General features: G+C 36.2%; 1 protein-coding gene across 6 annotated transcripts in view; it reads right to left on the bottom strand.

The window, feature by feature from the left end:
- CEP41 (centrosomal protein 41) overlaps positions 1 to 14,092 on the bottom strand; it is a 46,980-nt gene that overhangs the window by 5,813 nt on the left and 27,075 nt on the right. For 5 of the 6 annotated variants that reach the window (XM_060156671.1, XM_060156669.1, XM_060156672.1 and 2 more), the window contains 7 exons: positions 11,584 to 11,645; positions 10,230 to 10,299; positions 4,564 to 4,708; positions 2,717 to 2,868; positions 2,245 to 2,312; positions 1,093 to 1,207; positions 435 to 650 (listed from right to left, as the gene is read on the bottom strand). In XM_060156671.1, coding sequence (XP_060012654.1) covers positions 435 to 650; positions 1,093 to 1,207; positions 2,245 to 2,312; positions 2,717 to 2,868; positions 4,564 to 4,708; positions 10,230 to 10,299; positions 11,584 to 11,645 — 828 coding nt within the window. Of the gene's footprint in view, positions 1 to 434; positions 651 to 1,092; positions 1,208 to 2,244; positions 2,313 to 2,716; positions 2,869 to 4,563; positions 4,709 to 10,229; positions 10,300 to 11,583; positions 11,646 to 13,541; positions 13,696 to 14,092 lie in introns of those variants that run through there. The other variant, XM_060156674.1, reaches the window with a different exon arrangement.

Raw genomic sequence — 14,092 nt, 5'->3', positions numbered from 1 at the left:
CATCTGTCCTTCATTCCTTCTCAGTAGAGAAGGGTACAGGAATGGTTAGAGGAAAAAGAGAAAGCAGTGTGCCAAAGGAAAGGCCAGAAGTAGTTTAAAGGTACCCAGAAGCAGCAGAAGGAAGCAAAGCTTTCCGAGAAGGAATCTGAAAGCCTTAGCTTAGCCTCTCAACTCTGCCTGAGATGCACACTTTATTTGACTGATACCCTCTCTTCTCTTTCTATGTCTGTGTGCAATGCCTAATTCTTACCATAATCTCCCCTCCACTCACCTCCCCCCTCCTCACATAGCACCTGCACATTCCCCTTCTCCTGCAAATATTTGAAGAATCTGAATATAAGAGATCAAGCTTCTCATATGATGAGGTTGATGTTCAAAGCTGCAAATCTCAAGTTCTACAGAAAACATTATTTCTAAAGGTCAAAATATCTTACTAGTACTGTCTGCAGGACCCTGGTCCTCTTCCAGGTAATATTCTATCTTCTTTAGGTCTTCTGGGGTAAATCTCCATTTATTCTCGGCTGCTGGGGGCGGCACTTTCGGGCCGGATCGTTTCCGGGCAGAAGCAGGCGGAAGGGTCTGCTGGCAAGATGCTGGCAGGGAACCCGTAATCAGTCCTTCTGGGAATTTCTGAGCTAAGACTTTTAGACCTAGGTGTGGAAGATCATCAGAAAAAGCCGTGTTAGCACGGTGAGGCCAAGGCAACCTGGAAAGGAGCCCGCATGCCTCCTCAACACAAGGACAGGAAATCTTTCTTAACTGCTTCACCATTAAGTAAATTACACCAGAAAATGTCAGTTGTTATGTGGGATTCTGAGAATTCCACCAGAAATCGTTTAGCTCAAGTCTGCAGCATTAAGGCTTTCTTACAGAGCCATAAAGTAACATCATTATTTCAGGAATTAAAAACATGTGCTGATGGAGCTAAAGGAAGTTTCACGTATCCTGACTCCTTTCTGCCAGCATGGTTGTCTCTGTTTCCAGAATACTAAGTTCTGAGCTCCAGGAGGGAAAAGGCGATAGGGGTGGAGTTGAAGGAGTGTGAGCCCGAGTATTCGCCTTTTATGTCCTAAGCAGAACACAGCCCCTCACCTCCGGAAAGCATGAAGAGGTTCTCAAATCCCCGCTCGCACATGGTGGTAGCTGCCTGGCTGGCCAGCCTCTCATCGTCGTCATACAGAATGATGATCTTGCCATGGGCATTTTTCTAAGAAGCAGATGAGTTAAGGTTCGACCACACTGAGCTAATGCTCCTAGACTATACAGAAACCCCTGAGGAAGAAGAGCTGTCAAGGTTTACCTCTCTGAGTTCAAGGAGCATCGGATGACCCCTCTTCAGGGGGTTCAGGACTTTTTCCTGTCGTGGAAACCACACAAGCTGGTATCCTTTTCTTCTATGAACTAGTATCACCATGTCCAAGACGGCACTAGTTACACACTGTACACTCTTTGGCTCTTTCATCTGTACAATCCTGGAGAGTAAGTATTACAACCTCCATTTTACAGATGAGGAAACAGAAAAACTTTTATGCCCAACGTGTCCACTGCAGTCTTATTTATAATAGTAAAAAAATGGGAACCACCTGAAAGTCCATTCCTTCAAAGAGGAATGATTTAGTAAATTACAGTAAATCTAAAGATGAGATCTTATACTGCATCAAAAATAGAGTTTATAAAGAGCTTGTGTTAGTGTGGGGAAATACACTGTAATATGAAGTGGGGAAAAGCAACATACTAAATTATATATACAGTATAATTTTTACTTTGTTAAAAAGATAAAGAAGACAGTCTGGAATAAAATACACAAAAAATGTAGTAAGAGTTTGTTGTTCAATTGTGTGGTTATTTCAATTTTCTTTTTTATATTTTTCAGTATTTAAATTATTTTCTCTTTGTATGATTTTTATGAGCAAAAAATTAAAATTTCAAGAAGCAAAAAAAATTAAAATAGAAGGAAAAAAATTCACTCCTTACATTTTACTTGGGAAAACTTTCTGGGGAAAACAGTCTTAGGACTGACTCTCAACAGATCATAACCTTTAACCTAATGTTTTTTGTCCTACTGCAGGATGGCTTGGAAGCATTCTCAGCAACAGCTAAGGATCAAAATTCTAAAATATGCTAAGTAAACTAATTAATATCAAAGGTCCTTCATAGGGTTTTCTTACTAGGAGCATGATTCATGATAAGATTGAGTCTTCAGTCTTTATACCATCCAACTCCTTAAAATGCAACAAAGGATACATATTCAAGAATATCATTTGAATAAGGGTTCATTGTTCTAGACAGAGTTGCAATTGGGTAACTGTAAGCTGCAAAGAGAAGAAAAAGCTTAGGAAGTTTGTAGCTCTCGGTACAACCTGGCCCCAATTCTCAGCTGGTTTAAAGTCTAAGAGTTAAAAGAAACATATTTTCAAAATCAACTAGTTATAAACCTAAATACTTTTGTGAAAGAAAAGAAACAGGACACTATGAACAAATAAAAAGTGTCACTTCACTGCTTCTGACATTTAGCCCTGGGCCCCTGAGCCCCCTGAGAAAGTCACCAGCTTCTCTCAGAGCATGTGGTAGAGCCAACTTACAGGTTCCCAGAACACATCTGGCTAACACAGGGTTTCCCCAACTGCTGACCACAGGCTGTGGTTTGAGCCTGCCTGGGCTCAGTACCGGGCTGTGTTCTCAGGAGTGAGACACTGTAAGGCCTTCTCTCTCTTACCTCCAACAATGTGGCACTGCTGGTAAGAATCTCTATCTCTCACATCTAGCAGCAGGAAGGGGCAGTCGGGATAAGGTTTGTCTTTGGTACTGGGCTCTACTTTCTTCACGAGCCCTTTGTCTAGATCCAGTTCCCCAACGCCACTGATGACGCTGCAAGTGAAAAAGTAGGTCAGTAGACACTAGTCAGGGATTGGTGGCTTAAAGGTCAAATGTGTTTCTTCAGAATGGCGAGAGGGTGCTCAATGTCTCTTTAAAAGACACTTCAAAGAAAAAGGAAAATGGATGTGGTGTCTCAGTTCTGCCTCTGAATGCAAGATCCTACGGATGGATTCCTGTTCTCTCACCCTGGACCCAAAGGAGGGGATCCACTGTCCATACTAGCCTTCAGAGAATGCATGTTAGGTCATTAGCACGCAGAGGGGCAGAAACTGTAAGCGCAAGCTGCCTCCAGAAGCAAGGGCAGCATTCAGAGAAAGAAAGAGGCAAACAGTTACTCCAATGGAATTTTGATGAGTGTGAGAAAGCAGAGCAAAAGAGGAAAGAATACGGTTGACAGGGCAGGAAAACTGAAGGCATTTCTATGTATATCATATTTAACATAAAGTAACAACAGTGTTTTCATGTATTTCATATACTGATACAGTGACTCATCCAGTATGGATTTTGAACCTTGATGTTTTCAATAGTTGTCTGTAGTCACTTCCATTTCATAGGTTACAGTGTTGAGGCTGAAGAGGCTTTTAGATTTGGCAGCATTCGTGTAATGAGACAGTGGAAAAGCTAGGATTAAAACGAGGGAGGTCTGTTTCTGACCTGTTTCTGAGGTCATAAAATCACTGAAATTGGTCGCCAGGTTAATATAGGCAAAATGTGGCAAAAACATGAATCAGAGAAAAAAGGATAGGTGTTATGATCAAAGTGGCGAGTAGTGAAATATCTGTATTGCGATAAGAAGATAATCACTCTTCCAGGCAAATATGAAGACACATGTGCCAAACCACAGATTAGTCTAGCAATAGTTCCTCTCCCATCACAGCAAGTCAAATTCTGCCTTTAAATCCAATGATCACTACAACTATATGCCCTATAGTGCATATTTTGTTGAACCAAAGGAGAAGAAACTCTATTTCATGTGAAATTACGTGCTCAGTGGAAGCCTTGTTGGTCTATCTTGTTTTGAATGCAATTTTAGAGTCCTTGCACAGAAGTAGTTATAAAAATAATAATAGTGCAGTCGACAATAGCAATTCTTTCTCTAGTAGAACTAGCTTCTCTAGTAGAACTATTTTACCAGTAGAAGGGATGGATATGTGCAGAAAATCAGCACCGTCTTATAATCAACAGTGAATATCTGTGAGGAAGTGCTGCATCATGAAACTGCCATGTGCATTTGAGAGTTGACACCAAGGCTGCTTTCACTCTCCTTTGCGCCTATTTAATATCAGAGCACTATGTGTGGCACTCTATTTTTCTTCTGATTCTAGACAGGGTAATTATAAGCTGCAGCAGACAGAAAAGGAGGGGGGGGGAAATCATACTCCCTGAGTCAAAAGATAGTGGTTGTAAAGCTAAGTCCTAATAGCAAACTTGCATATAGGAAGACTGAGAAGAATGGGGTTGAGGAGTGAAAATTAATGCTCTCCTATCAATATATTCTTACATTAACTAAGAATGCTGTGACAAGATCCAGGAGGTGGCATTGATATAAAGAGAAAATAGAATGGCTGAGATGAAAATGTGGGACTTCACTACGCCAACCTGTTTCTAAGGTCGTTAAATCGCTGACATTGGTATCTAGATTAATGAAGGTAAAATGCAGTGAAAACATGAATCTGATGAGAGCACCTCTGAAGGGTCGAGCGGCTGGAGTCCCCGGCTCCCTCACTGTTTATGAACTGGACGGGGCTTGGCGACTGCTCCCCAGGGCTCCCTTTCCCGTTGGTCTTGGCAGTGATTTCAGCATCAGGGTCTGAGGTTGCAGAATCATTGTCTAAAATTTGCAAGTGAATAAATAAATAAATTTAACCTCAGAATTTTTATTTACTTGTTAGGCAGTTCCACTGAAATTAGGTCAAGAAAAGGAACTCGTATTACCATTATTAAATTGTTCTAAGAGTTCTAACATATAGGCTCTCAAACTGTAGTCTGTGGACCCCAGGAGCCCCCGAGACCCTTTCAGGGGATCTGAAAGGCGAAAACTATTTTCATAATACTAAGATGTTATTTGTCTTTTTTACCATGTTGATATTTGCACTGATGGTGCAAAAGAAGTGGTGGATAAAACTCCTGGCCCCTTAGCAAGAATCAGGGCAGAGGTACAGAGCTTTATTAGTAGTCACTGTATTTTTCATCAACATGCACACACTCACAGTTAATAAATATGGCAGTCACATTTTTAAAAGTCCCTGATGAAGCAGTAATAATAATTTTATTAAATCTCACCCTTAAGTACACACTTTTTAAATATTCTGTGTCATGAAATGGGGGAATCCACATACAGCAAGTTTGCTACATACCAACGTCCCATTGTTGTCTCCAGGAAAAGTATGTGTGTGATTTGTGCTGCTTTTGCCTTGAACACCACTTTTACTTGGAAGAAAAACTGACAGGAAAACTGTGGTTATTTAGACTTGTGCATTTGGCAGCTATTTTCTCAAAAATGATCTAAAGTGAATTTCTCATTTCAAGGAAAACAACCGATGGTATTTGTTGCAGTGATTAAATTTTGAACAAAAATCAGAATTTTGGAAACTATTTGCCATCAAGAGCTTGACTTCTTTACCATCTTAATGACTTTTCTGATAAGACACGTGTTGTGGTTAATAAATGTGACTTTTTTGATATTGTGTAATGAAATTTGTCAACATTTGGAAGATCTTCATAACTCAGTGAACCAGTATTTTCCAAATGACCAATGAATGATGTTATAAAATTATGTATGAGTAAAAGATACATTCAGAGTGCAAAAGAGACCAATGGGTTTAATGTAAGAGGGTATGAAAAGTTCATTGATATGGTTTCAGATTCCACACTACAACTAACCTTTAAGAAGGTACCAGCTATCAAGTTCTGATGTAATGTCAAAGAAAAATATCCACAACTATCTGAAAGGGCTATTAAAATATTCTTCCTTTTTTCAATTACAGATCTGTGTGAGGCCAGATTTTCTTCATGTCCTTTAGCCCAAAGAGCAAACTGCAACAGACTGAATGCAGAAGGTATGAGAACCATCTGTCTTCTATTAAATCAGACATTAACAAGACTTACAAAAAAGTGTACAACAATGTCATTCTCCATATATATTTTTGTTTTGGTAACATAGATATTTTGCATAAAAATATGTTATTTATGCTTGTAATGGGTTTAGTATTGTTTCTTAAGGTAAACAGCAAGTATTTTTAAAATTCTTGGTTTAAAATTTTAATACCCTAAATATTAATAGATATAATTCACAAAAACCAAAACTCTTTGAGGTCCTCAAAAATTAAGTGTGGAGGGAGACTGATACCAAAAGGTTTGAGAATTTGCTGTTCTAACCAATATAATGAGAGAAGACATAGAAATAAGAGGCCTAGTTGTTAAAGAGCATATTAAGTTTTAATTTGCGTATGATATAATACACCTAGAAACTTTAAGAGAATCCTATGAGAATAAGGGAAATAAATATGTTAGATTATAAAAATAATCTAGGTTTTATGGTTAATTATAAAAATAACCTATTTATAAAATAAATAAGTTAGATTAAAGAAAATATGGACAATCAAAATATTTTTCCTATATATCAATTGGAAAATAACATGAAGAACCTCTCATTTACAGTAACAACTGCAGATACAAAATATACTCTCCTAGAAAATAAACCTATTAAGAAATTTAAAGGCTGTATAAAAACTTGTAAGTCCTTTATAGGTCTTATAAAAATTTTACTTAGGGACATTAAAGAAGACCTGAATGAAGAGAGAGTGACATACCTTGCATATTCCTGACTTGGTGACTAAAAGTGAAATGATGTTAATCCCTTCCAAATTTCCAAATTTTTAGCCTTAATACAAATCCCAATGGGCTTAAAAAAAAGCTTAAAAGAATTTTAAAGATGAGAAGAGAAAAAAAAAGATATATGTATGTGTGTATATATATATATATATATATATATATAGAGAGAGAGAGAGAGAGAGAGAGAGAGAGAGAGAGAGAGAGAGAGAGGAAAGTAATTTGGAGAACCTGCCTTTTCAAATAGTAACATATACTGAAAAGGTAAATGATCAAAACAATGCACCAGAACAATGGAAAATAACAAAGAACTCAGAAACAAATCCTAGAATATATACAAAAATCTAATGTATGTTAAAGGTAACATCAAAAATCAGTGGGTAAAGGGAGAACTATTAAATAAATGGTGCTGGGATAATCGGCCAACTATCCAAAAAAATCAAATTTAGATAACCCCTTCATATCATATACCAAAATATATAACAGATGGATTGATGTAGGAAAAAACCCAAAGCAACCAAGCAAGCTAACAGATGAAAATATAGGTGAATATCTTATTTTGGATTTTATGAATTTAAAGCACTAAACGAAAACACAATATGAAAGGCTAATAGATTTAATCATGTAAAAACGCAAATTTCATATATGTCAAAAAACAACACAAAGAAAATTAAAAGGTCAATAACAAACTAGGAAAAGTATTTGTGACATATATAAGTGAGAAAAGGTTAATACACATTATTAGGAGTTTTAAAACTAGTTTGTTAACAGAAAAAAGATCATGTGCACAAGGTAAAAATGCAAACAAGATAAAATTGCTAATATGGAAAGGAAGTCTTCTTTTCACTCCAGACCTGCAGGCCCTCAGACCTCCACCCCCAAGGGAACTACCTTCAAATATTTGTCTCCTTCCAGAAATGAAACAACTACATATTTTGTATATATTTTGTATATATTTTATTTCCTCTCCTTTTTACATATCTAGGAGAATGCTATTCATACTGCTCTACACTTTGATTTGTTGTTTATTTTGTTATTTATTTATTTATTTTTTTACTTAATAATACAGCTTGGGTATTATTCCAAATCATCAAATAAAGATTTTTCTCATTTATTTTCAAGGCTGTATTGGTTTCCAATGAATAAAGATATAATAATTATATAAAGATTTTACAAATCAATAAGTAAAAGATGAACATTCCATTAGAAAAAATATGGGAAAGGACATATAATGTCCTCAAAAGAAGAAATACGTATGACCAACAAACACAGACATACGCAAAGCTCAATCACACTATCAAAGAAATCCAAAATAAAAATATTAGCTACCATTTTTCCTCCATCAAATTGGCAAACATTTACAAAAATGAGAATTATTCATCATTGGCTAGGATGGGGAGAAATGGGTCTTCTCATTTGCTTGGTGGGAATGCAAACAAGTAGAACCTTTCTGGAGATAATGTGGAATCAGCACCGAGCATTTTAAAATGGTTCCACCCTTTGACAATCTGCAGCAATTTATCTTCAGGAAATAAATCAGAACCATACAAACATTTATGGGTTTACACTGCAGCATTATCTTATAAAAATGAAAAATTAGAAAAACGTTAATGGCCAACAATAGGAGAATAATTAAATATGTGGCATATACAAAGGAAAGACATTATATGACAACACAACCTTTACAATTAAGCTTTTGAAATCTATTTAATGACATAGGAAAGTGTGCATGATAAAATGTTAACTGAAAACAGCATAATACAAAACTATATACAAAGACTACGGATGTGGGTGGGGAAAACAGACCAAAATGCTAATACGGTTTATTAGTTATTTTAATTTTCTTCTTTATATGTTTTTTACAGTTTTCTAATTCTCTAGAAATATACTTTTAAGTCAGGAAAAAACAATAAACATTATAAAAGGAGTTTTTTTATTCCTTCAAAGTTGGCCAATACGCATACAGATACAATCTGTGCTACAGGCATTCCTGAGTTATTATTCTGTATAGAGCACTAGAAAAACTCACACATTATGGTGTCCTACTTTACAAAAGCCTGCAAATTTATCTCAGAAGAGAAAATTGCATGTGCCCATATGTTCTGGTGTTGTAATCTCAACAATGAATTAAAGGACAAAATCCAGGTACTTATATAACCAGGTTAAAATTGGGAGTACTGGTATGAGGAAACTCAATTATCTCTATTACAAAGAGCCCTTATTTCTCTGCTGTGTTAGAGGCATCTGTCATAGATAAATTCCTGTCTTTTACAGATTCTTTTTATCCTCCCTAACAAAAACAAGCCCAGGGAAATGACAGTCGAGTTGTACAAACCCAGTGTTCAGACTTCCTGAGAAACTTGTCTTGAAATCAGAAGTCAAATTCCTGGCCTACATCAACCTTAACAAAACACATTCCCCTTCAATAAACAGCCACACATTGACAGCTGAGGACTTCAGGATAAAATAAAGACCTTCACTCTGGGAATTCTTTTCATGACAGAACACCTAAGAGGTTTTCTTTTCAACTTGGTATTTAAGAAAGTAAATCTGGCGCCTATCTATCTTTCTAGCCTTATCTCCTAACCCCGCACCTACCCCTCCCTCAGACCACAGCCAGACTGGATTATGAGATTCCCCAAACACGCTTGGACTTCTTCTCTGTGCCTTTATTCAGGCTGCTCCTCAGCCTGAGACAGCCTCACCCTTAACTTGCACCTGTTGAGATTCTACCCCTAAAGGGGGCAGAGACCCAGTTCAAAAGCCTGGAAGAAGCCTACCTCAGTTTCCTAGCTGGAAAATACAGAGTTCTCACAGCACCCTGCATCTCTCAAAAGGCACATTCCAAGACCCCATAAGGATGCAATAAAGGCAGTGAGAAGACACTGGCTGCTACCAGAGACATGCAGATTTGTATCCTATGTCCATTCCTTATTGGCTGTTTACTTTGAGCAAGAAGTTTAACCTCTGAGGCTTGGGCTTCTCATCTGTACAGTGTACCTTCCTTCTAGAGTTTTTGAGAAGATTAAATAAGAAAACTCATGTGAAGTACCTAGCAATATATATTCATCAAACGATGGTTTCCTTCTAGTCCTCCGTGAATTTCTGTCATATTAGTAATTCTGTGTTTCTGTTATCATTTTCCTCACCCAATACACATACATATGTGCAGTGCACACTCGTAGCTACAAACTCCATGTAAGCAGGGCTGTGTTTTATTCATCTTTGTAGTCTCATAGCACCTAATTCTGTGACCTGTACTTATATAGAAGGCACTAAAAATATTTGTTGAAAAAAAGTAATTAGTATATTAAACACGTTTAAAACATTTAAGACTACAAATGTTACAGCCAGAAAACGAGATGGCTTTTTTAAAGAAATAGGAATTAGCAAAGCACCAGATAGCATTTCTCAGAGAGTAACAATCTAATTACAAACAGATACATCAAAGTCCCTGTGAACACAATAGCACAGTCAAATGGCCAATTTGTTATTTTCCCCATATCCTCACTTCTCATTACCTTCTAGCCTTTTAATCTCCTCAGCTGTCACTTCCAATGTTTGATCAGATAGGGAAGCAACTTGGATGACCTGATAGAAAAAAGAATGAAATGTGTAGAAGTGTGTATGTTTGTTTGTCTTAAACAGAGGCAATTCTGTTTTTAACAAAAGATGAGGAAATATCAAACATCAAAGATCTCCTGTTTTAAGAAACTGTCAGTGTCCCCAACTGGAGACTAAATCTCAGGTCTTCTTACTTTGGGGGTGGTAATTACACTGCAGATGATCATTCCGGAAGAAAAGATTTCTTTAAAACATTACACAATAAACTTAAAAGACCAAAAGGATAATTTTGGACACGAAACATAAGTAAGAGTTTAAAACTGCATTCATACATATTCTAGTCCCAACATAACATGCTATTTCTTGAAAATGCAATACTTAAAATAACAGCATTGTATCAGAAATTCTTCATGCAATGAAGAAATAAATGTAATTATGAATATATTGATTACAATGTTGTATACCCAACATACAGTTTTTAAAGCACTTTTGCCTGGGGGGAAGTGATAAATTAGGAGATTGGGAGTAACATATACATACCACTATATATAAAATAGATAACTAACAAGGACCTACTGTATAGCACAGAGAACTCTAGCCAATACTCTATAATAACCTATAATGGGAAAAGAATCTGAAAAAGAATGGAGATATATATATATATATATATATATATATATATACATATATAAAACTGATTCACTGTGCTGTACACCTGAAAGTAACACAACATTGTAAATCAACTATACTCCAATAAAAAATTTTTTTAAATGCTTGGTAGAATTCAAATTAAAAAAATAATAAATCACTTTTCATGACTTAGCTCATAAGACCCAACATCCACCTTAAGTTACATCACTGTAACTTTGGGGGTCAGAGAGACACTTTGTCCATAATTTTCAAATGAAAGAAGAAAGCGACTTTCCTAAAGTAACAAAATAGACCATGGCAGAAAGACTTGGAAAAAGAACCCAGTCATAGATGGGAGATCACCTGCTTTCCACAGAGAAAAATGTCCAAGCAATAAAGAATCCAGAATTCTAGATTCTCAATATTAAGATAAATGGGCAAGGAAAAATAAAACCTAAACTACAAATTTGATGATTAAAAAGGAGAATGTACATTTTACTTTATAAAATTCTTATCAAAGAAAAAAGAAAATTTCATACCAATTAGTCCTCTCATAGGTGAAATATAAAGAATCAGAAGAAAACCCTCTGCAAACATTACCTAGAGTTGAATTTAGAAATACTCACATAAAGCAGCACAAATTAGAAAGTCTTTACTCCAATGGAAGATCATTAAACTTACCAGCTGGGCAAAAGTTGTAACTTTTAGTCTCTTAAAAAGCTCATCTTTTTTGTATCTATAATCTGAAAAGCAGAACAGGACAAATATTTTTTCCAGGCTTATTTTGCTTTCTTAGAGATATTAATTCTTTCTAGTCATCAAGTTATATGGTATATTTTTCAAGTTATTTACATGTTTTATCTCATTTGATCCTCATGATATCCTCAGAATTAAGCATGGCAGGTATTATATCACCTTTTCATTTACTCCTTTGCTTTGGCCAGTAAGAAGCCTCAAGCTGAATTTATAAGCCACCTTTTTGGGCCTAATGATTTTACCCCTCCCCTTTATTTGTGTACCATTTTCCTTACTATGCTGTCTCTACTTTGACCATACTGTATTGCATGCATTTTTGTAAGCCCTTTAAATCCTTTTCAGAATAAGCAGGGAATAAACATCTGCATTTTACAAATGAGAACAGAGACCCAGAGAAGCTGAGTTGCCCTAGGTCAAGAGCTGGTAAGACATTTACTATTCTATCTCTGCCCTGAAAAGAGTACAATTCTATTCCTGAGGTTACAAACTATGCTACAGACACAGGCCAACCCTTTTTTCTTTTCCTGGAGTACAATGCTGGGCACAAATTTGTAATTGGTCCTGATAATCTCTTACATCAATTTTCCCTCAACTCCACTTCAATAAAAATCAACCTATTCAGTTTTGAATATGAAAAAGTTCTGGAGATCTATTGTACAACAAAGTAAATATACTTAACACTACTGAACTGTACACTGAAAAAGGTTATGATGGTAAATTTTGTTATGTGGGGTTTTTTTAACCACAATTAAAAAAAAAGAAAAATCAACTGAAAACATCAATATTTACTCAGTGCTATCTTTACAATTCTGAGACATAACTCAATGGGGGTACTTTTGCATTTGTTTGTGTTAATAATTCTTCATATCATATTAAACAGTTTTTAAAAATTTAGCCAATCTCACTTTATTATTTGTCCCATAGAGGCATATTAAAAATTGGCTTCCCTAAACTTTTCTGAAGATGACTTGCCAATTCTGAAGAGTTTTCAGCATTGAACTCCTGCCTACCCTTTCCCTTCACTCCTCTTCTAGGTTTATATACTGATGTCCTTGACTCCTTAAATACTGCCTCATTATTTCAGAATTACTGAAGGTTAGCTGGATAATTACTATGGCCTTCACTGTCTCATAAACCAAGACTCCTAGCAACAAAGGAAAGGATTAAAGGTACTTAAGATTATTTACCTGGTGATACTAATCATTTCCATGAATTTTCCAAAAAACCAGCACAGACCAAATAGTTACTTTGGAGGATAATGTTAGCTTGGTTTACCAAATAGCTTTCGACTCAGAGTCAGGAAATGATATTACCTTAAAAACAGGCCTTCTGTAAATATATCAAGACTCTTTCTTATGGGAATTAAAGCTTCTCTGTTCCAAAATGCCCTAAAAATAGCAATTTGGCTAAAAAATGACCTTTCTTCCAGAAAATTCTTACAACAGCTTCTTCTAGATACAAGATGCAAAGGAGCTTCTAAAACCCACCAGGATGCAGACCCGAATAAGCTGAGCAGAAGCTTTAAAAAGTGCAAGTGAACGACTATAGTATTTCTCTCAATTGCCACCGACTTGCCCACCAAAAGTTATTTACATAAAGCAAAATGGCAATAAATCAGCCAGTGAAAACAGTCAACAGCTTTCAAAGTAGTTTGCACTGTGGCATTTATCCACTGATATTCTTTTGGTATAGTAACATAGTTTGAAATACTTCTCCAATTCTTCACATTCTAAGTATAAAAGGTACACATTAAAATCCCCTTTAAATAGAAATCACCTTAAACGAGAAAACAGGCGCTGCTATTTTCTAATGATCATAGTTTCTAGCATCCTCTCATAAGCACTAGAAATCCCAATGCACATTTGAGCCTGAACTCTACATACCTGGTTCTGGTTTAGAAGGACAGCCATCATTAGGACTTTCTGACATTATTACTCAGAGATAAAAGATCAAGCTAGACGTTTTACAGTAAGTTTTAAATTTTATAAAAAGGATAACTTGGAAAGCTCTGACAGTCTGTTCTTGCAAGGGCGAACAGAGCTTTAAGAATGGAGCTTCTGCTACTATAGCTTCTCCCAAACTCTGTGATGGAGACAAAAAATCCTAGTTTCAGATATGTTATCAAGTTTTGCTTCTCTGGTAAGTCTGGAATCTAAGTGTGTCTCTCTCGAGTTACTGGAAGGACAGAGACCTAACTATCTAGGATGTTTCACACTGGGCCCAACTAGTGTCATCTAACCACTGGAAGCCAAGAATGGGCTTTGTGAATGGTCAATAGACACAGTGTGTCTATTTTCCCCAGGCAGAGTTGAAAGAATATTCAGATTACAAAGGAATTCTGCGTTTTCAGGGTTCTGTTAAAACACATTATTAGCAAAGGGAAGTTGGGCTCACAGTGGAAGACAAATCAAAGGAAGTAACAGCACAAGGTTTG

The sequence above is a fragment of the Lagenorhynchus albirostris genome, chromosome 8, assembly GCF_949774975.1.
Source record: "Lagenorhynchus albirostris chromosome 8, mLagAlb1.1, whole genome shotgun sequence".
In the NCBI taxonomy this organism is placed as follows: Eukaryota; Metazoa; Chordata; class Mammalia; order Artiodactyla; family Delphinidae; genus Lagenorhynchus; species Lagenorhynchus albirostris.
Note: the sequence above shows the minus strand (reverse complement) of the source record. Positions and strands in the feature narration are given on the sequence as shown.